This window comes from Somniosus microcephalus, chromosome 12, assembly GCF_052327205.1.
Source record: "Somniosus microcephalus isolate GS21.2 chromosome 12, FLI_Smic_1.0, whole genome shotgun sequence".
Lineage (NCBI taxonomy): Eukaryota > Metazoa > Chordata > Chondrichthyes > Squaliformes > Somniosidae > Somniosus > Somniosus microcephalus.
Genome location: NC_140998.1, coordinates 31,790,546 through 31,814,049, shown reverse-complemented (window position 1 = coordinate 31,814,049; position 23,504 = coordinate 31,790,546). Strand labels below are relative to the sequence as shown.

The 23,504-nt window shown below is 46.1% G+C and overlaps 1 protein-coding gene across 1 annotated transcript in view; it reads right to left on the bottom strand.

The window, feature by feature from the left end:
- Nucleotides 1-23,504, bottom strand: part of LOC147109109 (cation channel sperm-associated auxiliary subunit beta-like) — a 556,551-nt gene that overhangs the window by 317,819 nt on the left and 215,228 nt on the right. Inside the window, exons 12-13 of the mRNA XM_086002719.1 lie at nt 19,858-19,995; nt 14,432-14,587 (exon numbers count right to left, since the gene is read on the bottom strand). Coding sequence (XP_085858845.1) covers nt 14,432-14,587; nt 19,858-19,995 — 294 coding nt within the window. The remainder of the gene's footprint in view (nt 1-14,431; nt 14,588-19,857; nt 19,996-23,504) is intronic.

The window sequence follows — 23,504 nt, the reverse complement described above, 5'->3', positions numbered from 1 at the left end:
TCCTGACCGGCATACTTTAGCTATGTGACCAAGCTTGCCACATTTTCTACATTCCTGATTTTTAAACCAGCATTGGTTCTGATCGTGTGTTGTCTTTCCACAACGATAACATTTCACTGTACCCAAAGCCATTTGATCTACGCCGAGTACCGCTGCCTTCAGCTGCATTTCCGCAGTGCCTCTCGCTGCGGCTTCGTGCGATGCTGCAATAGTGACAGCCTTATCAAGTGTAAGATCATTCTCTTCAAGCAGCCGCTTTTGTGTTCCTTCTTTCAACAATCCACACACGAATTTGTCTCTCAGTGCCTCTGTCAGTCTTTCCCCAGACTGACAGTATTTCGCTAGCTTACGCTTTCCTCTTTCAGTTGCGTTCTCGCATAAAATTTAAACATCAGCGGTGTGGGGTTCAAATGATTTATCAGGACAGCAACAATATTAGCGAAAGCCTGATCCGCCAGTTTAGCTGGTGATAGAAGATGCTTCAATAGCCCGTATGTCTTCGCACCCATTGAGTTTAGTAAGGTTAGTGCTTTATCTTCATCTGATATTTTATTTGCCTTACAATAAATCTCTGTGCGTTCTGCATACGTGGCCCAATCTTCAACATCAGGATCGAAATAGTTGATGTTACCACGCTTAGGCATCCTCGCAATCTTCTTGAGAAACAAATAGAATGGCGGTTTCCCGCGCTTGTCTTCTTCCCCCGCCTATGAAAATGGCGGCTTCCCGCGTTTGCCTTTCTCCCCCGCTGGCTGTAATGGCGATTGCCGTATTGCTGCGTTCGCCCTCCCCAGCGGTTCTCAAATCGTGCCTCCCAGCCCCTCTTGCAGTCCGGTCCTTTCCCCCGGCTGCGGCTGAGTTCTCTGTGGTTTTTAAAATTTTTATCCCGCGCCTCGCGGCCTCGGTAGCTGCCCGGCCTTTTTCCCCGGTCGCGGTCGAGCTCTCTCTCGACGCTGTTGCATCTCCCAGCCCACTTGCAGCCCGGTCTTTTACACCGGCTGCGTTTTCATTCACCGCGGCTCCCGTGCCTTACGCTGCCCCAGTCTCAGCGCCTCTGGCCCCGACTTCTGTCCGGCTCTTTTCCCCGGCCGTGGTCGAGTTCTCCGCCCTTATATCCTCTGTTTTTCCCTCCCCTACTTCACAGCCAACGTGGCTGACTTGCTGCTCATCGCTGATCGGCTTACCCACCACCGTGATAGAAGGGATGATCACTGCCTGTTGCTGATGGAAGGCTTCGTGTCAGGATTCTTCCTTGCTCTTCAGACCCGAGTCTTTTCTCAGCAGGATGATGAGGGCGGATGCCTCTTCTCAACGCCCATTACACTGCCTTGGATATATCTCTGCCGCAGGGTAAGATCATCATCGTCGCCACTGTTAAGTCTGTGTGTTCTAGTTATTGTTAATAAGAATCACTGCACACAGACCACAAGAGTAAATTCAACAGGTCTTTACTAGTCGGAGGTCAGGCTGAACTGACCAATAAATCATTACACAGCACTTATATACCGGTGTGGTCACCACCGGTATTACAGTATACAGCAGCCAAGATAAAGTAGTGCATCTCTTAAAATAGTTCTCTTAAAGGTGGAACGGTTACATACACCACAGTGTGTACTTTAGAGGGTGGTATAGAGGTGCAATCTGCATGTGCTGAGTCACCGGGCACAAATGGGCTGCAGCCAGGCTTGAGGGAATGGGTAGCTCGGGTGCCAGCTCCCCAGAGGGCGAGTTCACGCACGAGTTCTGCTGCACAGGACTCAAAAATTGCCTTTGTTGGGGCTGCCTTCAGAAGAAGGGTGATGGGCATGCACACAGAATTGCTTGGTGCAATGGCAAGCCTGCCAGAGAGCATCTTGTCAGTGTTAAGGTGCATGGAGGAGTCCGGCTCCAACATTGCACGGGGTTTTGTGAGGAGCTTGGAGTGAATGATTTCGAGGATGGAAATGTTGGGCAGCTCAATTAGGAGACTTGTGAACAAAACCATGTTGCTGGGTGTAATGGGTGATGTCGCAGTTTCCATTGCAGCACAAGCAGAACCAACCCAATGTCTGAGTGCTGCAATGGAAGCTCAAACATCTCTCATGTAGGTTCAGTTTGCTGCCACACAAGCTCAGACTTCCCTCATACAGGTTGTTTGTTGCCGTGCAAGCTCAGACTGATGCCATCATGGCTGGGTTTACGATTGTGCAAAGGGGCTTGCATGGCTCACAACAGTCCAGCAATCTGTGCTCCAACAGATGGCTAAGAATGCTGAGGCACCACCCCGGGGGAGTGGCAGTGGCTTCATGGAGCCAGAACCCGCTGTCCTCTCCCAGGATGACAGCATTCCCACTCCCACCACTGCCACTCCACCAGTGCCCTTGCTCCTGCCTGTCAGCCAGCCAGCCCAGGCTGCTGCTGCCCATGCTGAGGTGGTGCATGTCTACAGCCGGGACTTCTAGGCCCAGAGCTGCTCGAGGTTGTCCTGCAATGCCATCTGCAGTCTCCCCCACGGAAAGTCAGCAGCCTTCCACGAGTCATGCTGCAGCCACTGGGGTAGCACTGTGTAGGAGTACTAGAGTAGGCAAAGGAACATGAAAAACAGACACTAAGGGAATGCACAAGGGTGATTACTTGACGTTGTTATGTATTTTGGCAATGATTCATTTATAAATTATGTTTCAAATATTTGTTTTGTGGGGGTGGTTCTCATTTCAGCTTTGTGCCCAAGAAGAGGCTATGATGTTCCGTGACAGAGGGATGGTAAAGTGGGGAAGTGGTGAGCAACAGGGATCTGAGGTTTCAATCAGGGAACCGGATTCTGATGAGGCGTTCATGGACAGCCTGTCTGGAACGAGGATCTGCTGCCTGCCTCCTCCCTTCCTCCTCCTCTTACTCCTCCTCGTACTCCTCCTCCTCCTCTTCCACCTCCTCCTCCTGAGGTGGTTGCAGAACCCTTAGTGGCAAGGGTTGCGCCCTCATGATGGCCAAGTTGTGGAGGATGCAGCAGACCACCACAAAATGGGACACCCGCTCCAGCATGTACTGAAGGGCTCCTCCTGAGTGGTCAAGGCAGCGGAACTGTTGCTTTACCACCCTGATGGTCTGCTCAATGAGGTTCCTCGTGGCAGCATGAGTCTCATTATATGAGTGCTGGCCATGAGTGGTGGGGTTTCGGAGGGGAGTCATCAGCCAGGTGTGGTCGTATACTAACTGTACATTAAGTGAGTGGTAGCCTTTGTGGTTGCAGTACATCTCAGGATTGCTATGTGGTGTCCACAAAGCTATATGTGTGCAGTCGATGGTGCCACACACCATGGGGAAGCCCGATATCCTGGAAAAGCCACATGCTTTTCTCTGCTCAGAGAGAAGAAAATGAAGGTCCTTCTCCTGGTGTAGAGAGCCTCTATGACCTCCCGAATGTAGCGTAGATGATAAACTGTGAGATGTTAGCTATGCCTCCTGCTCCACACTGGAATGATCTGGTGGTGAAAAATTTGAGGACCACAGTGACCTTGAGGGCCACTGGCAGTGCCGTCGTCACCCTGCTCTGTGACTGCAGGTCTAGTTGCAGGAGGGGCAGGGTTCTGTGACCACCTCCTTGGTCGCCTAGATTACACTGCTCCCGCCTCAGTCCAGTAATTTCATTCCCAGGCCCGCCGAGATTACACTACTCCCAATCCAGTCCAGGGTTTCCACTCCCAGTGCCGCCTAGATTACACTGCTCCCGCCTCAGTCCAGGAATATGCATGGATGTATAAAGTTGGATTGGAAAGTCTGATTTGTAGTGGCTTTTATTTCAGCATTGTGGCCAGGAGGATGCTGTGAAGGTCAGTAACAGAGGGAAAGTAAGGTGAGGGACAAATGTTGAAAGGGGAATTGTGTTGTGGTACTGCAGGCAGATGATTCCATCCCGGATATCCCAGCCAGAAAGGGGCTGTCTGGGTTGCATCCTTCCTTCTGCTTCTTCCTCTTCTGGTTCTTCCTCTTCTCCGTCTTCCTTTACTGCATCTTCCTCGTTTGCGTCTTCCTCTTCCCTCTGCGAGCGAATGCTGGAAATCTGAAATAAAAGTGGAAAATGCTGGAAATACTCAGCAGGTCAGGCAGCATCTCAACCTGAGGTGTGGAATGTTTCTCCCTCCACGGCGTTGCACAATGACTGACGTCACACTCTGCAGATTTGCATGTCTAGGGCCAGCGCTGCTAACGGCACGTTATGGCACTCACCAAAATAGCGGCCACCAAGTCCCGCGCCAGAGGCGGGCAGAAGTGAGGTGCTGCCATTTTATTCACGCAAGTGGCCTTACCGGGTGGCAGTAAGTACCCAAATTTCTAGCCCCCGTGTCTTGAAATGTCTAGAACTGCGTCTTAGATGACCATATTCTAGAGAGTACGATCCAGAAATCCCCTTTCTCTCTGATGCTGTGAAGTGTGGCAAATAATTTCTCCATCATAGAGATTGTCTGCTTCAGAGAAACTATTTTCTGACATTTAGAGCATAAGAACATCAGAACAGGAGTAGGTCATTCAGCCCCTCAAGCCTGTTCCACCATTCATGATCTGTATCTTAACTCCATCTACCCACCTTGGATCCATAACCCTTAATAAGAACATAAGAACATAAGAAGTAGGAGCAGGAGTAGGCTAACAAAAATCTATCAATCCCAGTTTTAAATTTTCAATTGACTTAGCCTCAACAGCATTTTGGGGGCGAGAGTTCCAAATTTGTTGCCCTGAATATACTGAGGATCAATAATGCCCCACATATCGCACTCCACACACAGCATGCTTCTCTCTATGTCTAATTTAAAAATGTAGATAATGTTAGCCTGAACTCACACGAACAACAATTTCTCATTAGAATCCACATCTGCTTACCTACTTCTCACAATTATTAATTATAGAAACAACTCCTGTCCATAGAAACAGAGAAGATAGGAGCAGGAGTAGGCCATTCGGCCCTTCGAGCCTGCTCCGCCATTCAATGGGATCATGGCTGATCATCCAAATTCAGTACACGGTCCCTGCTTTCTCCCCATACCCGTTGATCCCTTTAGCCTTAACAAATGTATCCAACTCCTTCTTGAATATATTTAATGAATTGGCCTCTACTGCCTTCTGTGGTAGAGAATTCCACAGGTTCACCACTCTCTGGGTGAAGAAATTCCTCCTCATTTCTGTCCTAAATGGCCTACCCCTTATCCTTAGACTGTGACCCCTGGTTCTGGACTCCCTGACCATCGGGAACATCCTTCCTGCATCTAGTCTGTCCAGTCCTGTCAGAATTTTATAAGTTTCAATGGGATCCCCTCTCATTCTTCTAAACTCCATCGAGTACAAGCCCAATCGACCCAATCTCTCCTCATACGTCATTCCTGCCATCCCAGGTATCAGCCTGGTGAATCTTCGCTGAACTCCTTCCACGGCAAGAACATCCTTCCTCAGGTAAGGCGACCAAAACTGCACACAATACTCAAGATGTGGTCTCACCAAGGCCCTGTATAACTGCAGCAGGACATCCTTGTTCCTGTATTCAAACCCTCTCACTACAAAGGCCAACATGCCATTTGCCTTCTCATAATCATAATCATAATCAACTTTATTGTCATTGTTAGTGCACAAGTGCAGTACAACGAAATGTAGGCTTGCGGCTCCCGAGAGTGTACATTTAGATTAAGACATTTAAACATTCAACATACATTTGGCTTGTAATACATTAACATAAACATAACCATAATAAAGTGCATTGGCAGATGTGCAGGCTTTAGAGTTTATTTGTGGAGTTCAGTAGGATGACAGCCCTGGGAAAGAAGCTGTTCCTAAATCTGGTCGTACGGGTGCGAATGCATCTGTAGCATCTCCCAGATGGCAGGAGGGTGAACAGACTGTGGCTGGGGTGGGTAGGGTCTTTGATGATGGTCCGTGACCTCCGTAAACAGCGTTTCTGGTATATGTGCTCTATGGTCGGTAGCCGGGTGCCGGTAATGCGTTGGGCAGTTTTGACTACCCGCTGCAGGGCTTTCCAGTCATAGTAGCTACAGCTGCCATACCATACTGTGATACAGTTCGACAGGATGCTCTCTATTGTGCAGCGGTAAAAGTTAGAGAGGATCAGGGATGACAGGTTGCTGCAACTGCATGCTTACCTTCAGTGACAAGGACACCCAGGTCTCGTTGCACTTCCCCTTCTCCCAATCTATTGCCATTCAGATAATGATCTGCCTTCCTGATTTTGCTACCAAAGTGGATAACCTCACATTTATCCACGTTATATTGCATCTGCCATGCTTTTGCCCAATCACCCAACCTGTCCAAATCATCCTGAAGTTTCTCGGCTACCTCCTCACAGCACACACGCCCACCCAGCTTTGTGTCGTCTGCAAATTTGGAGATATTACATCTAGTTCCCTTGTCTAGATCATTAATATATATAAGGTGAATAGCTGGGGTCCAAGGACCGATCCCTGCGGTACCCCACTAGTCACTGCCTGCCACTCGGAAAAAGATCCGTTTATTCCAACTCTTTGCTTTTTGTCTGCCAACCAGTTCTCTATCCAAGTCAATACCTTGCCCCCAATCCCATGTGCCTTAACTTTACATGCTAATCTCTTATGCGGGACCTTATCGAAAGCATAAGAACATAAGAAGTAGAAGCAGGAATAGGCCATACAGCCCCTCGGGCCTGCTCTGCCATTCAATAGGATCATGGCTGATCCGAATCTAGACTCACGTCCACTTCCCTGCCCTCTCCCCGTAACCCCTAATTCCCTTATCTGCTAGGAAACTGTCTATCTCCGTTTTAAATTTATTTAATGTTGCAGCTTCCACAGCTCTCTGGGGTAGCAAATTCCATAGATTTACTACCCTCTGAGTGAAGAAGTTTCTCCTCATCTCAGTTTTGAAAGGGCAGCCCCTTATTCTAAGATTATGCCCCCTAGTTCTAGTCTCACCCATCAGTGGAAACATCCTCACCGCATCCACCCGATCAAGCCCCCTCACAATCTTATATGTTTCGATAAGATCGCCTCTCATTCTTCTGAACTCCAATGAGTAGAGGCCCAACCTACTCAACCTTTCCTCATACGTCAACCCCCTCATCTCCGGAATCAACCGAGTGAACCTTCTCTGAACCGCCTCGAGAGCAAGTATATCTTTTCTTAAATATGGAAACCAAAACTGCACGCAGTATTCCAGGTGTGGCCTCACCAATACCCTGTATAACTGCAGCAAGACTTCCCTGTTTTTATACTCCATCTCCCTTGCAATAAAAGCTAAGATTCCTGATCACCTGCTGCACCTGCATACTAACTTTTTGTCTTTCATGCACCAGGACCCCCAGATCCCTTTGTACTGTAGCACTTTGCAGTTTCTCTCCATTTAGATAATAACTTGCTCTTTGATTTTTTCTGCCCAAGTGCATAACCTCACACTTTCCAATATTATATTCCATCTGCCAAATCACTGCCCACTCACTTAGCCTGTCTATGTCCTTTTGCAGGTTTTTTATGTCCTCCTCACTCACTGCTTTCCCTCCCATCTTTGTATCATCGGCAAACTTGGATATGTTGCACTCGGTCCCTTCCTCCAAATCGTTAATATAGATTGTAAAGAGTTGGGGTCCCAGCACTGACCCCTGCGGAACACCACTAGTTACTGATTGCCAGCCCAAGAATGAACCATTTATCCCAACTCTTTGTTTTCTGTTAGATAGCCAATCTTCCACCCATGCCAGTATATTACCCCCAATCCCGTGATTTCTTATCTTGATCAGGAATCTTTTGTGTGGAACCTTGTCAAATGCCTTCTGAAAGTCCAAATACACCACATCCACTGGTTCTCCCTTATCTACTTTACCAGTTACATCCTCAAAAAACTCCAGTAGGTTAGTCAAGCACGATTTACCTTTTGTAAATCCATGTTGACTTTGTCCGATCCTGTCACTGTTTTCCAAGTGCTCTGCTATTACATCTTTTATAATGGACACTAGCATTTTCCCCACTACCGATGTCAGGCTTAACGGTCTGTAATTCCCCTTTTTCTCTCTACCACCTTTTTTGAATAGTGGGGTAACATTAGCTACCCTCCAATCCATGGGTACTGTTCCAGATTCCATTGAATGCTGGAAGATGATCAGCAAAGCATCAACTATTTCTAGCGCCACTTGCTTAAGTACCCTAGGATGTAGATTATCAGGCCCTGGGGATTTATCGGCCTTCAATCCCATCAATTTCCCTAACACCATTTCCCTACAAATACTGATTTCTTTCAGTTCCTCACTTTCATCAGACCCTATGTTCCCCGACATCTCTGGGAGGTTATTTGTGTCCTCCTTTGTGAAGACAGAACCAAAATATGTATTTAATTGGTCTGCCATTTCTTTGTTCCCCATTATAAATTCCCCTGATTCTGACTGCTAGGGACCTATGCTTGACTTCACCAATCTTTTTCTCTTCACATATCTATAAAAGCTTTTACAGTCCATTTTTATGTTCCCTGAAAGCTTACTCTCATATTCTATTTTCCCTTTCTTAATTAATCCCTTTGTCCTCCTTTGTTGAATCCTAAACTGCTCCCAATCCTCAGGTTTACTGCTTTTTGTGGCCAATTTATATGTCATAAGAACATAAGAAATGTCCTCTCCTTGGATCTTATGCTATCCCTAATTTCCCTTGTTAGCCATGGTTGAGTCACCTTTTTTGTTTTATTTTTATGCCAAACTGGTATGAACAAATTCTGTAGTTCATCCATGCGGTTTCGAATGTTCACCTTTGCCTATCCACAGTCAACCCTTTGAGTGACATTCCCCAATCAATCCTACCCAACTCGCGCCTCAGACCATCATAGTTTCCTTTATTTAAATTTAGGACCCTAGTCTCTGAGTCGACTACTTCATTCTCCATTTGAATGAAGAATTCGATCATATTATGATCGCTCTGACCCAAGGGCCCTCGTACAACAAGATTGCTAATTAATCCTTTCTCGTTACATAATACCCAGTCTGAGACTGCCTGATCTCTGGTTGGTTCCTCGACATATTGGTCCAGGAAACCATCCTTTAAACACTCCAGGAATTCCTCCTCTACAGTATTGTTTCTAATTTGGTTAGCCCAATCTATATGTAGATTAAAGTCACCCATGATGACCGCTGTGCCCTTATTGCACGCTTCTCTAATTTCCCTTTTAATGCCATCCCCAATCTCCGCCTTACTGTTTGGAGGTCTATATACCACTCCCACTAACGTTTTCTGCCCCATGGTATTTCTCAGTTCTACCCATACAGATTCCACATCATCAGAGCTAATATCCTTCCTTACAATTGTGTTAATCCCTTTTTTAACCAGCATTGCTACCCCATCTCCCTTTCCTTTTTGCCTATCTTTCCTGAATATTGAATACCCCTGGACGTTGAGTTCCCAGCCTTGGCCAACCTGGAGCCATGTTTCTGTAATCCCAATCAAATCATATTCGTTTACCTCTATTTGCGCAGCTAATTCATCCACCTTATTACGAATGCTCCTCGCATTAAGACACAAAGGCCTAGAAATTCAGTGGGCTTTGCGCCCAGTTACCGCCCAAAGAGGGCTTCTGCGCCAGTCTGGAAACTTCGGGCTAAATTCAGTGACACGCTAATTGCGGCGGTAGCCGGTAGCGCTGCGCCACCACCGATGACGTCATCGTTGTGCGCAGTGCCCCGGTTCCGCCCCGACACCGGCCCGACCCCCATCTTCAGTAGCGGCTGCCTCTTCCGTGGCGGCCGCTAATAACATTCAGAGACCGGGTCCGTACTGCAGCCTTAGTGGGGTGCTTTAAGGTGGAGGTGCGGCCGGCCGCTTTTTCGGCGGCCGCCTGCCCGCACCTCCTTCCCCAGCCTCCTCCACCGCCCCCCCCCCCCCGCGGCATTGCCGGCTGGTTTCCGGGAGCCCGGCACTTCTCCGTTGTGCCGGGCTCTTTTGCCGGCACTCGCGATCGGGGCTCTGGCTGTTGCAGGCACCTCCCCCTTAAGAGAGGGAGGAAGGCCTGCAGTACCGCAGCCTGCCGCTCCGCTGCGGGTGGCGCTGCGGCAACTAGCGCGCCGATATTCAGTTTCAGCGCCCCAAGCGGGGGCGGCCACACCCTTGAACAGCGGCCGTCCTCGACTTGGGGCGCTGAAACTGAATATCCGATGGGCGCGAGTGGCTCCGCGCCCAGCGGTAAATTCTGGGCGCAAGCGAGCTGGCGGGGCTATACCTAATTTCTAGCCCATAGCCTTCAAGCTTGTTTTTTTAACGCTCTTAGACCTATTAGAATTATTATTTACTGTGGCCATGTTTGATTTATACCATTGATTTCTCTGACTGCCACTTTTGTTTTTCTCCTTCCTATCTTTTGCTTTTATCCTTGTTTCCCTTTCCTCTGTCCCCCTGCTCAGGTTCCCAACCCCCTGCCATTTTAGTTTAAACCCTCCCCCAGATGCACCTAAGGCTGAATTCCCACAGAGACTACACTTCACACTTTCCTGGCCTTTCACACTCTACTGGCTTCTCACAGCTCATGATTGGAGGGAAAGAGAGAAGGCAAGGGAGGAATGAAAGAGAGAGGAAAGAGGAGAGGGTAGGAAGCAGAGAGGAGAGGAGAGGAAGGGACAGGGACAATTTCCCTCTTCAGTGAGGGGTAGCATAGGCCTGGATTAATTCACTGCACTGCTCAGTGGGGAAAGGTAGGGATCAAAATGTTGCTCATGGGAGATAGAGAGGCCAAAAGGCCTCTAAGTGAGGGGAGCCAGGGCTCAAGTGTTGCTTAGTGATGGGTGGATGGGATTCAGTACCCAACTTGCAACTAGTGGAGAATTAAAATGATTCTCAGTTGGGAAGCAGGTGATAGAGAATGAAGGGGCTGCTTGGGGGGAGGGGGGAAGAGGAATGAGGGCAGAAGTGATATTCATTTGGAGGATGCTGAAATCTGGGGGAATACAAGGGTAAGGATACTGCTACAGAGCAGGGGCCAAGATGCTGTTCAGTGGGAGAGGGGACTACAGCTGTCCGAAATGCTACTCAGTGGGTGGGGGTTGAAGTGCTGCTTGGTGGGTGAAGGAACCATAATGCTGCTGATGGGGTGGGAGGCCTCACAAGGTGGTCATTGTCTGGGGTTACAAGGCCTGGAGTGGTACTCTGTGGGTTCTGGGGTTTGATGTCCTACATGGGGAGTAACAAATATTTACTTGGGATGGTAAGGAAATGGGACAAAAGTGGTGCTCAGTGGAGGTGGGCAGCCAGCCAAGAAGTTAGTCAGTGACGGAGTGGGGGAGGGCGGGGGAGGGATTGTTCAGTGACAAAAATGTTGCTTGCTGAGAGTAGGAAAAACATTGTTCACGGGAGAGAAAATCATTCAGTGAATGGGGGCTTCAGTAGCCTGGGTAAGGGAAGTGGGGACGGAGGGGATGAAAACATGGACCAAAGTGCTGAAGTAATGGGGAAAAGATGAAAAGTACAGCTTGGGGAGGGGGAAGGGTTCACTAGGGTCAGAGACCTCTTTCATGGGGGGGGGGTTACATGGCACTCACGATGGTGCTCGGTGGTGTAAGGTTCGCAAAATTTTGGAAAATTTCTGCAGCCCCCAAAGATTATTTTGATTAAAGAAAACCTGGTTGGAATGTACCTTAAAAACCCAGGGCATCAAAACTGGCTGTCAGACCTCATGGCAGAAGACAAAGGCAGCCTGTCTGAACATCTCCCATCACTGGCTGAAGTACTTGAGGTACTTAAACTGTCAATCAACTGCGGTTTAGGAAGTTCAATATGGAACAAAAGGATTGTTTGTTTACACGAGCTCTCTACAATGTTGACTCAAGGGCTGAAGCACTTGAAGCTGTCAAGCAGTTGCGGTTGGGCGGTGACCACAGGACAATGGATTGTTTACAAAGCACTTGAGTACTGTTGACTGAACACTTAAGGATTTGTTTGTCCATCACTTGAGAGATCAGTGGGACATTTTAAACTGAGCAAAAACCAGTTAAACGAATGGGAAACACATTCAAAACCCATTACAGTCAATGGGGACAGATCAGTCCCTTTTGTATAGCCCAGATACATCCAGATTTGGGCGCGAAGATAACGGCTCCCAATGGGGTATAAAGATAGCCCCTCAGGAAGCCACTCTCTCTCTGCCACCTTACCTCCGATGCCCTGTCTACAAGAAGAACAGCTCAGCAGCCCACCCAAAGAAGTGGAATACCAGCAGTTACTTTTGAATTACTGGGGTATCTCTACTTCGGGGCGGTGAAGAATCTAAGACAGACCGCAGGGGCACGGAGCAGGCGTTCACTGGTGAGCATAGATTTTCTGGCCCATTACAAGGCAACCTAGATAGGTATAAGGGGTGGGAATTAAGGGAAATTTTGTTAAATTGTTATTTTAGTCAATTTTCCCTCGATGTGTCCATTTCTCCTCCCCGTTAAGTAAAAGTGTGCTGTATTAAGCAAAGGTGTGCTGTATTAAGTAAAGGTGTGTTGTATTAAGCAAAGGTGTGCTGTATTAAGTAAAGGTGTGTTGTATTAAGCAAAGGTGTGCTGTATTAAGTAAAAGTGTGCTGTATTCATTATTTTCACTGCACAGCGATTTATTCTTTAATTTTCAATAAATACTGGTCTTCTTTGCACCCAACCACGAGTCTCGTTTTGTCTATATCGCTACTGAAATAAGTCCGGCGGTCAGAACCAGAAAAGGGAAGCGATTCGAAACCGCACGGGGCCTGGAGCAGCTCAGATACTTCTGACTGGCCAGACATAAACCCCAGGGACACACCAAAACCCACCCCCTCCCTTTTTCTACAGTGGGGAGGGGGTAATGGCAACAGTCCTGGTGAATGGGAGGGATAGCTGTGAAGATCACCTTTAGGATTAGGGAAATATGCTGTGATTGCAAAGCAAAGAGATAAGCGTGTTTCCAGAGGGCCTGGGAATGGGTATGTGTGTGTTGCGGGCAGCCCAAGGAAAAAGCTTGTGGTTATGGAATCTGGCAAGTAGCCAAGCAGGAGGGCTGGGTGAGCAGGGGGATCGAGCAGCTGAGTAGCCAAGCTGCAGGGGCCAGGTGAACAGTGCAGCAAGCAGCCAAGCAGGGAACCAGGTGAGTGGAAAAACAAAGCAACTGTTAAATAACGTTTGACTGCAGTCCTTGTTTTCGATCTGTTACATAACATTACATTTACAGCATGTAACTGTTTTTGGTACCGTTGAAATCTGGAGACCACTCACCATTTGTAATGCATAACTTAATATGTAATAGATATGTAATGTATATTGCGTATACATACTTTCTATCCAACTTCCTGTGTTATGATTTTGTAATACTTTTTGTCAATATTTATAATAGCAATTCCCTAGTAAATACCTACCTGGTCACACTGTAGTTGTATGCCTCCACAAGTGATGTACAGACTCCCATCCCATCCCTGGCATACTGAACCTATTCTGGCTGGCAGTCAAAATTTCTATGGCTGCCTGCTTACCTTCTCACCCAGTAAATTTTGTTTCTTTTAATTTCCGGCTGCCTGCATTTAGGCCTTGCATACTCACTTCCTTCCTGCCCCAGGCCTCATTTGCGCTCCTTCAAATATCTCAGCATTCCCACCTCACTGGTTTCTAGCCCTGACTCTTTAAAAACTTTTCTCCCCTCTGCCCCATCCATTCAGCCTGACTTCAGTCCCTTTCTTTAAAAATTCTCAGCCTCCTCACTCCACACACAGGTCTGTTCCAACTCCACTCTATACAATTTTTTGATCTGTCCCAACCTCAAACCTTGCTAATACTGGCCTTCTCCATCTTTTAAAATGTTTCAACTTCCCACCCCACTGATTCATCCCAGCCCCAGCCCACCCTGAATAAATTTTCAACCACTCCAGCAGGAGGTTCCCAGCCCCATACATGAGCACCCCCACCCCCCAGCTCCAAATAACACTTTGTAAAACTTCTAGCTCTCCTCCCACAGCTTCGCAGCCATGGCGCTGACTATTTAGATCTTTTCCTCCACCTTCCAACTTCAAAATTGCTGCCTGCCTGCGAAATCTTTCCAACCCACAGGTCTGATTGTTTAAAACTTTTTAGCCTAATTGTCCTGCAGGTTCTCATTACTAAACTTTAAAAGTTTCCCCTCCCCATACATTCTCAACCCCAGCTCAGTATCTTTCAAACTTTTACCTCATCGCAGCCTTCCATCAGTGACACAGCCTGATTTTTCTTCAGCCATGATTCCAGGCAATGCTGCCTTTAAATTTTAATTGCACTCATTCGCAGCCCCCTCTTCAAAATGTTTTCTTCAACAACCTATTTCCTAGTAGGCTTCTCCAACTTACCGTGCCATAGGAGATCCACTAGTATATATATAAAAATCCTTTCCTAATCTAATATAAACTATTAGTGCAAACAACTATACATCACTTTCACCACTACAGACAGCAACAAAATATGTATGTTCTTCACCTGTGATCCGTACACATACAGAAAATATGTGGTTGGGTACATAAACATTCCAAGTGGAATAAACGTTAAATCTGGGAAATAAAATTCCGGAAATGCTTTCACTTTACGGAGAGTAAAATCTTTATTCAAAGTCCACACAGTAACTGTAACCCAAAGCTGGGGATGAGAAAAAACAATTCATTTTAGTTTAAATAAATAAAATGTAATAATACATTTCATAAATCTTTAACTTAAATTTTTACACATAAATGATTAATTTAATTTAACTGAGCTAAAACAAACAAATAAGTTTTATAAGGTCAAACTTACAAGAAAGTATCAGTGTTCACCAAATCCTTTGTTGCTCAAGTGATTACTTAATTTTATAGAAAATGTTTCTTACTTTTATTCTACAACTAGTCAATTTTGATAGCACTGCACACGATGGGGGTGATATTTTAACTGCAGGCGGTTTTCGGGCTTGGGTGGGTGAAATTCTCCTTTTCGTTATGGAGTTCCATCAGAGCCGGATTTACATCAAATCAGCCATAACCCATTTCCCTGGATTGGAGCCTTGCCATAAAGACGGAACTCACCAGCACAAGGTGGAGAATCCCGGCAATGCTGCAATGTTGAAGCCCCTCGAGTCTGCTCCGCCATTCAATAAGATCATGGCTGATCATTGACCTCAACTCCACTTTCCCACCCCATCTCCGTATCCCTTGATTCCCCTAGAGTCCAAAAATCTATCTATCTCAACCTTGAATATACTCAAAGACTCAGCATTCACAGCCCTCTGGGGCAGAGAATTCCAAAGATTCACAACCTTCTGAGTAAAGAAATTCCTCCTCATCTCAGTCTTAAATGGCCTACCCCTTATCCTGAGACTATGCCCCCTAGTTCTAGACACTCCAGCCAGGGGAAACAACCTCTCAGCATCTATCCTGTGAATCCCCTTCAGAATCTTGTATGTTTCAATGAGATCACCTCTTATTCTTCTAAACTCCAGAGAGTATAGGCCCATTTTACACAATCTTTCATCATATGACAGCACTCTCATCCCAGGAATCAATCCAGTGAACCTTTGTTGCACCGCCTCCAAGGCAAGTATATCCTTCCTTAGATAAGGAGACCAAAACTGTACACAGTACTCCAGGTGTGGTCTCACCAAGGCCCTGTACAACTGTAGCAAGACTTCCTCACTCTTGTACTCCAACCCCCTTGCAATAAAGGCCAACATGCCATTTGCCTTCCTTATTGCTTGCTGTACCTGCATGCTAGCTTTCTGTGTTTCTTGCACGAGGACACTCAAATCTCTCTGAACACCAACATTTGAAAGTTTCTCACCATTTAAAAAATATTCTGTTTTTCTATTCTTCCTACCAGTGAATGACCTCACATTTCCCTACATTATACTCCATCTGCCACCTTACTGCCCACTCACTTAGTCTATCTATATCCCTTTGCAGACTCTTTGTGTTCTCCTCACAGTTTACTGTCCCACCTAGCTTTGTATCATCAGCAAACTTGGATACATTACACTCGGTCCCTTCATCCATGTCATTAATATAGATTGTAAATAGCTGAGGCCCCAACACTGATCTTTGCAGCACCCTACTAGTTACAGCCTGCCAACCTGAAAAAAATCCGTTTATCCCTACTCTTTGTTTTCTGTCCGTTAACCAAACCTCTATCCATGCTATTATATTACCCCCAACCCCATGAGCCCTAATCTTGTGTAATAACCTTTTATGTGGCACCTTATCGAATGCCTTTTGGAAATCCAAATATACTACATCCACTGGTTCCCCTTTATCTACCCTGCTAGATACATCCTCAAAAAATTCTAATAAATTTGTCAAACATGATTTCCCTTTCATAAAACCATGTTGACTCTGCCTAATCATGTTCTGATTTTCTAAGTGACTTGATACCACTTCCTTAACAATGGATTCCAGCATTTTCCCAATGATTGACGTCAGGCTAACTAACCTGCAGTTCCCTGTTTTTTCTCTCCCTCCTTTCTTGAATAGCAGTGTTACATTTACGACCTTCCAATCCACTAGGACTATTCCAGAATCTAGGGCATTTTGGAAGATCAAAACCAATGCATCCACTATCTCTTCAGCCACCTCTTTTAGAATGCTAGGATGTAAGCCATCAGGTCCAGGGGATTTGTCGGCTTTTAGTCCCATTAGTTTCTCTAGTGCTTTTTCTCGACTTATATTAATTACGTTAAGTTCCTCACCCCCATTAGACCCTTGGTTCCCCACCATTTCTGGTATGCTTTTTGTGTCTTCTACTGTGAAGACAGATACAAAATATTTGTTTAACATTTCTGCCATTTCCTTATTCCCCATAATAACTTCTCCTGTCTCAGCCTCTAAGGGACCAATGTTTACTTTTGCTACTCTTTTCCTTTTTACATACTTGTAGAAACTCTTACAATCTGCTTTTATATTTCTTGCTAGTTTTCTCTCATATTCTAATTTTTCCCTTTTTATCAATTTTTTGGTCAACCTTTGCTGGTTTCTGAAACTCTCCCAATCCTCGGGCTTATTATTATTCTTTGCAACATTATAAGCTTCTTCTTTCAATCTAATGCTATCCTTAACTTCTTTAGTTAGCCACGGTTGGATCACTTTTCCTGTGGAGTTTTTGTTTCTCAATGGAATGTATTTTTGTTGAGAATTATGAAATATTTCTTTAAATGCTAGCCACTGCTTATCTACAGTCATACCTTTTAATCTATTTTTCCAATCTACCTTAGCCAACTCACCCCTCATACCTATGTAATTGGCTTTATTTAAGTTTAAGGGCTAGATTTTCAGTTGCTTGCGCCAGCAGTTAGCGCCTTAAGAGAAGTGATTTTCGGGCGCTATTTGTGTAGCGCCCGGGCGCAGCGCAGTTTGCGCCCCGCCCCAAATTAAGTTGCCCGTTAGCGCCGGCGCAAAGTTTAGCGGCCGCCCGGATGCGCGCGCAGAAAATGACGTCACATCCTCGTGCAACGCCCTTTGGCCGCCCCGAATCCAAACTTCAGTCGGACCGCCCCATTCTGCGGCTGGCGTCCAGAGCGTTTGTAAAATGGAACGCAACACACCCTGGGGAGCGCAAATTAAAGGGCACTCCTCCTGCACTATAAACGGCAGTCTGCATGTGTTGTGTGGAAGGATCCAGTGTGTTGTTGTGAACGGCTCCTCCTCCTCCTCCTCCTCCTCCTCCTCCTCCTCCTCCTAAAAAAACACATGCACCCTTCCCCTTTAAGAGCTCACTGGCACCAGAGTGTCTGCCGTGCGCTGCGCCCGAGCTCGGGCGCTGCGCTCTGCACCGCCGGCTTAGCGCCTAAAGATAGTAGTGGAACGCCTCTTTTAGCGCTCCACCAACCTCTTAGGGCGAAGCCACTGAATTTCCGGCAACGGGGCGCTACTTTGGGGCGGGCGCTAACTTCGGGCGGGCGCTAAGGTTAGCGCCCCAAAACTGTCTATACTGAAAATCTAGCCCTAAGACTCTAGTTTCGGACTTAGGCAAGTCACTCTCAAAATTAACGTGATCTTCTATCATATTATGATCACTCTACCCCAGAGGGTCCTTTACTATGAGATTGTTAATTAACCCTGTCTCATTACACAATACAAGATCTAATATAGCCTGTTCCCTTGTTGGTTCCATGACTTTTTTTTCTAGGAAACTGTCCCGAATACATTCCATAAACTTGTCCACCAGACTGCCTTTGCCAATTTGATTTGTCCGGCCTATATGAAGATTAAAGTCCCCTAAGATTATTGCATTACCGTTGTTGCAAGCTCCTACTATTTCTTGATTAATATTCTGTCCAACGGTATAGCTACTGTTAGGGGGCCTATATACTACTCCTACCAGTGTTTTTGCCCCTTGTTATTCCTTATCTCCACCCATACTGATTCTACTTCCTGATCTTCCAAGCTGAGATCCTTTCTCGCTACTGTCCTTATGTCATCCTTTATTATCAGGGCTACTCCCCCTCCTTTTCCATTCTGCCTGTTTTTTCAAAATGTCAAGTACCCTAGAACATTTAGTTCCCAGCCTTGGCCACCTTGCAACCATGTCTCTGTAATGACTATTAGATCAAACCTATTTATCTCCATTTGTGCCACTAGTTCATCTATCTTGTTACGAATGCTTCGTGCATTCAGATAGCCTTTAATTTAAATGTTTTACCATTATTCCCTGCTTTGACCTTATTCTCTGCTGCACTGCTACCATTAAACTCTCTACCCCTTCCTGTCACACTGCTTATTTTTACCCAAATCGCTACACTGCTGTAATGCCTTGACCTTTCTCTTCAGATTTCTAAATTTCCCCTCACCTGACCCCTCCCCCCACTTTTTTAGTTAAAGCCCTATCTACAGCCCTAGTTATTTGATTTGCCAGGGCGCTGGTCCCAGCCCGGTTTAAGTGGAGCCTGTCCTGACAGAACAGCTCCCTCTTGGGACAGAACCACCCCAAAAATTAGAATAAACACTCCCAATGAAGGTCTTAAGTCTCTGGAGCCAAATAGAGGGAGAAGAAGCTGCAATATGCTTAACCCCTTCCATTGGAGGAATTCTGGGCTACTTCCATGGTTTATCCCCCACTGACAAGCAGCAGTAAATGGTACACCTCCCACCGTCATTTGCATGTGACAGGCAAGGAAAGAGCCAGTAGAAGAATGAGGAAAGGAAATCCTGGTCAAGGTGATGAGGAAGTGGTAGGCCTCACTGCCTGCATTTTCCAAAATTCTCTGACATGATTCCGCCTGGTCTTAGGCAGGATTGTGGAGAATAATCCACCCCCCACACCCTCCTCCCCCCGACCAAGGTATCAAACTGAGGTCCCACCTACCTGTTCAAGTGGATATTAATGAAAACCTGGTGCCCTGGCCAACATTCGGCCTTCAACCAACACCACCAAAACAGATTAACTGATCATTCATTTCATTGCTGTTTGTTGAATCATGCTGTGTGAAATCTGTCTGCCACATTTGCCTACTTAACAATAGTAACTGCACTTCAAAAGGTAATTAGTGTGAAGCACTTTGGAACATTTTGCAGAGATATCATATGCAACTAAAATGTAGAAGATTTTTTCTTTCCTTTGGTGTAGCAAACTGTAAACACATTTATAAAGAATGCCTTTATAATTTCACTAGACCCAGCGCACAGAGAAAAATCCTCCTTCCCCATAAAGTTTAATCTTAAAATTTGGGATTAGTCCCAAACTTTACTCTCCTGATGTAAGACCATAAGAAAAAAAATCAAGGATGAGAAAAGGGCATTCAGTCTACTAAGCTCATCCCTCTATTTCAACTCAAACTCATCTAAATTTATTTCCTTGTAACACGCTACAACTCACATGGCCTGTAGAGGCACTCAAAACTGTGACTAAAACAATACTGTGGCATAGAATTTATAATCACTGGTAGGTAATACCTTGTATGACAAAATAATAAGTGTGTTTCGCTGTTTGTCCCATACAGTAGCAATAGTGTTCAAAACATAATCAGTGCCTGAAGGCGAGCACAGGTCCCACGTTTCGAAAGGAGATACACCATAAAAACAACCTTTGACCTGAGAAACAAAAATTCGATTGTAAAATCTTAAGGAGTCACATGCAATAAATTAAAATATATTTCTGAAGTTTATTTCTCGTAACGCCATTACATAAATTTAACCTTTTACATATCACATCAAATCCATTAAAATAGTAGGGCCTAGGTGAGTTCTGAGGTGCCCATGATAAATTGTCCTCCAACCTCATTGTAATAGAGCCGATGTGACACAACAGCTCGCCAGTGAAGATTAGAGAAAAATCATGCCGCTGCTATGGTAGCAGCGGCCCTCAGGTAAGTGGGTCTCGGGGATGGGGGGCCGGACGGGGATCGGACCAGGTGTCGAGATCAGGGATAGTGAAAGGATGGAGGGGAGGATCAGTGGTCGCGAGCGGCGCTGATCGGGAGCAGGATTAAATGTGGGGTCGGGAGGAGCACTCCTGCTTACTTACCTTCTTTGTTGCAGTTGGAAGATGTGGGTATGGTTTTTAATGAATACTTTGCGTCTGTCTTCACAAAAGAGAGGGATGATGCAGCCATTATAGTTAAGAAGGAGGAGTATAAAATATTAGATGAGATAAACATAGTGAGAAAGGAAATATTAAGAGGTTTAGCATCTTTGAAAGTAGATAAATCATCAGGCCCGGATGAAATGTATCCCAGGCTGTTAAGAGAAGCAAGGGAGGAAATATTGAAGGCTCTGACCATCATTTTCCAATCCTCTCTGGCTACAGGCATGGTGCCGGAGGACTGGAGAACTGCTAACGTTCTACTGTTGTTTAAAAAGGGAGAAAGGGATAGACTGATAATTACAGGCCAGTCAGCCTAACCTCGGTGGTGGGCAAATTTTTGGAAAAATTCTGAGGGGCGATATTAATCATCATTTAGAAAGGCACAGATTAATCAAGGACAGTCAGCATGGACTTGTTAAGGGAAAGACGTCTCTGACTAACTTGATTGAAATTTTTTTAGAAGGTAACAAGTAGGGTTGATGAGGGTAGCTCGTTTGATGTAGTCTATGTGGATTTTAGCAAGGTTTTTGACAAGGTATAAATGGCAGACTGATCAGAAAAGTAAAGCCCATGGGATCCAAGGGAAAGTGGCAATTGGATCAAAAATTGGCTCAGTTGCAGGAAACAAAGAGTAATGATCAACAATAACAACAGAAAATGCTGGAAAAACTCAGCAGGTCAGGCAACATCCGTGGAGAGAAATTTGAGTTGACGTTTCGGGTCGAACCCTTCTTCAAAACTGGAAAGAAAAGAAACTAGATGGAAGGCAGGGCTGCGATCGGACAAAAGAATAAAAGAAACAAAAGAAGTAAAAGAGATTAGAAGCTAGACGAGATGGTAATAGGCTGAGATTAGGTGTAAAGTGTACTGGCAGGGCAAAAGATAGCTGCCAGGTATTCTTTTGTCCGATCGCAGCCCTGCCTTCGATCTAGTTTCTTTTCTTTCCAGTTTTGAAGAAGGGTTTGACCCGAAACGTCAACTCAAATTTCTCTCCATGGATGTTGCCTGACCTGCTGAGTTTTTCCAGCATTTTCTGTTGTTATTTTGGATTTCCAACATCTGCAGTATTTTGCTATCGTACTAGTAATGATCAACAGGTGTTTTTGTGACTGGAAGGCTGTTTCCAGTGGGGTTCCGTATGGCTCAGTGTTAGGTCCCTTTCTTTTTGTGGTATATATCAATGATTTAGACATCAATGTAGGGGACATGATTAAGAAGTTTGCAGATGATACAAAAATTGTCCATGTGGCTGATAGTGAGGAAGAAAGTTGTAGACTGCAGGAAGATATTTTTTTTTAGTCGTTCATGGGAACTGGGCATCGCTGGCAAGGCCAGAATTTATTGCCTATCCCTAATTCCCCTTGAGAAGGTGGTGGTGAGCCGCCTTCTTGAACCGCTGCAGTCCATACATGAAGGTACTCCCAAAGTGCTGTTAGGGAGGGAGTTCCAGGATTTTGACCCAGCGACGATGAAGCAACGGTGATATACTTTCAAGTCAGGATGGTGTGTGACTTGGAGGGGAACTTGGAGGTGGTGGTGTTCCCATGCGTCTGCTGCCCTTGTCCTTCTAGGTGGTAGAGGTGGCGGGTTTGGGAGGTGCTGCCGAAGGAGCCTTGGCGAATTGCTGCAGTGCATCTTGTAGATGGTACACACTGCAGCCATGGTGCGCTGGTGGTGGAGGGAGTGAATGCTTAAGGTGCTGGATGGGGTGCCAATCAAGCGGGTTATTTTGTCCTGGATGGTGTCGAGCTTCTTGAGTGTTGTTGGAGCTGCACTCATCTAGGCAAGTGGAGAGTATTCCATCACACTCCTTACTTGTGCCTTGTAGATGGTGGAAAGGCTTTGGGGGGTCAGGAGGTGAGACATTCGCCGCAGAATACCTCGCAACTGACCTGCTCTTCTTGCCACATTATTTATGTGGCTGGTCCCGTTAAGTTTCTGGTCAATGGTGACACCCAGGAGGTTGATGGTGAGGGATTCGGCGATGGTAATGTCGTTGAATGTCAAGGGGCGGTGGTTAGACTCTCACTTCATGGAGATACTCATTGCCTGGCACTTGTGTGGAGCAAATGTTACCTGCCACTTATCAGCCCAAGCCTGAATGTCGTGCAAGTCTTTTTGCATGCGGGCATGGACTGCTTCATTATCTGAGGAATTGCGAATGGCACTGAACACTGTGCAGTCATCAGCGAACATCCCTATTTTTGACCTTATGATGGAGGGAAGGTCATTGATGAAGCAGCTCAAAATGGTTGGGCCTAGGACACTGCCCTGAGGAACTCCTGCAGCGATGTCCTGGGGCTGTGATGATTGACCACCACAGCCATCTTCCTTTGTGCTAGGTATGACTCCAGCCAGCGGAGAGTTTTCCCCCCGATTTCCATTGACTTCAGTTTTACTAGGGCTCCTTGATGCCATACTCGGTCAAATGCTGTCTTGATGTCAAGGGCAGTCACTCTTACTTCACCTCTGGAATTGAGCTCCTTTGTCCATGTTTGGACCAAGGCTGTAATGAGGTCAGGAGCCAAGTGGTCCTGGCAGAACCCAAACTGGGCATCAGTGAGCAGGTTATTAGTGAGTAAGTGCTGCTTGATAGCACTGTCAATAACACCTTCCATCACTTTGCTGGTGATTGAGAGTAGATTGATGGGGTGGTAATTGGCTGGGTTGGATTTGTCCTGCTTTTTGTGGACAGGACATAACTGGGCAGTTTTCCACATTGTCGGATAGATGCCAGTGTTGTAGCTGTACTGGAACAGCTTGGCTAGAGGCGCGGCTAGTTCTGAAGCACAACAGCCAGGATGTTGTCGGGGCCCATAGCCTTTTCTGTATCCAGTGCGCTCAGTCCTTTCTTGATATCACATGGAGTGAATCGAATTGGCTGAAGACTGGCTTCTGTGATGGTGGGGACCTCAAGAGGAGGCCGATATGAATCATCCATTCTGCACTTCTGGCTGAAGATGGTTGCAAACGCTTCAGCCTTGTCTTTTGCACTCACATGCTGGGCTCCACCATC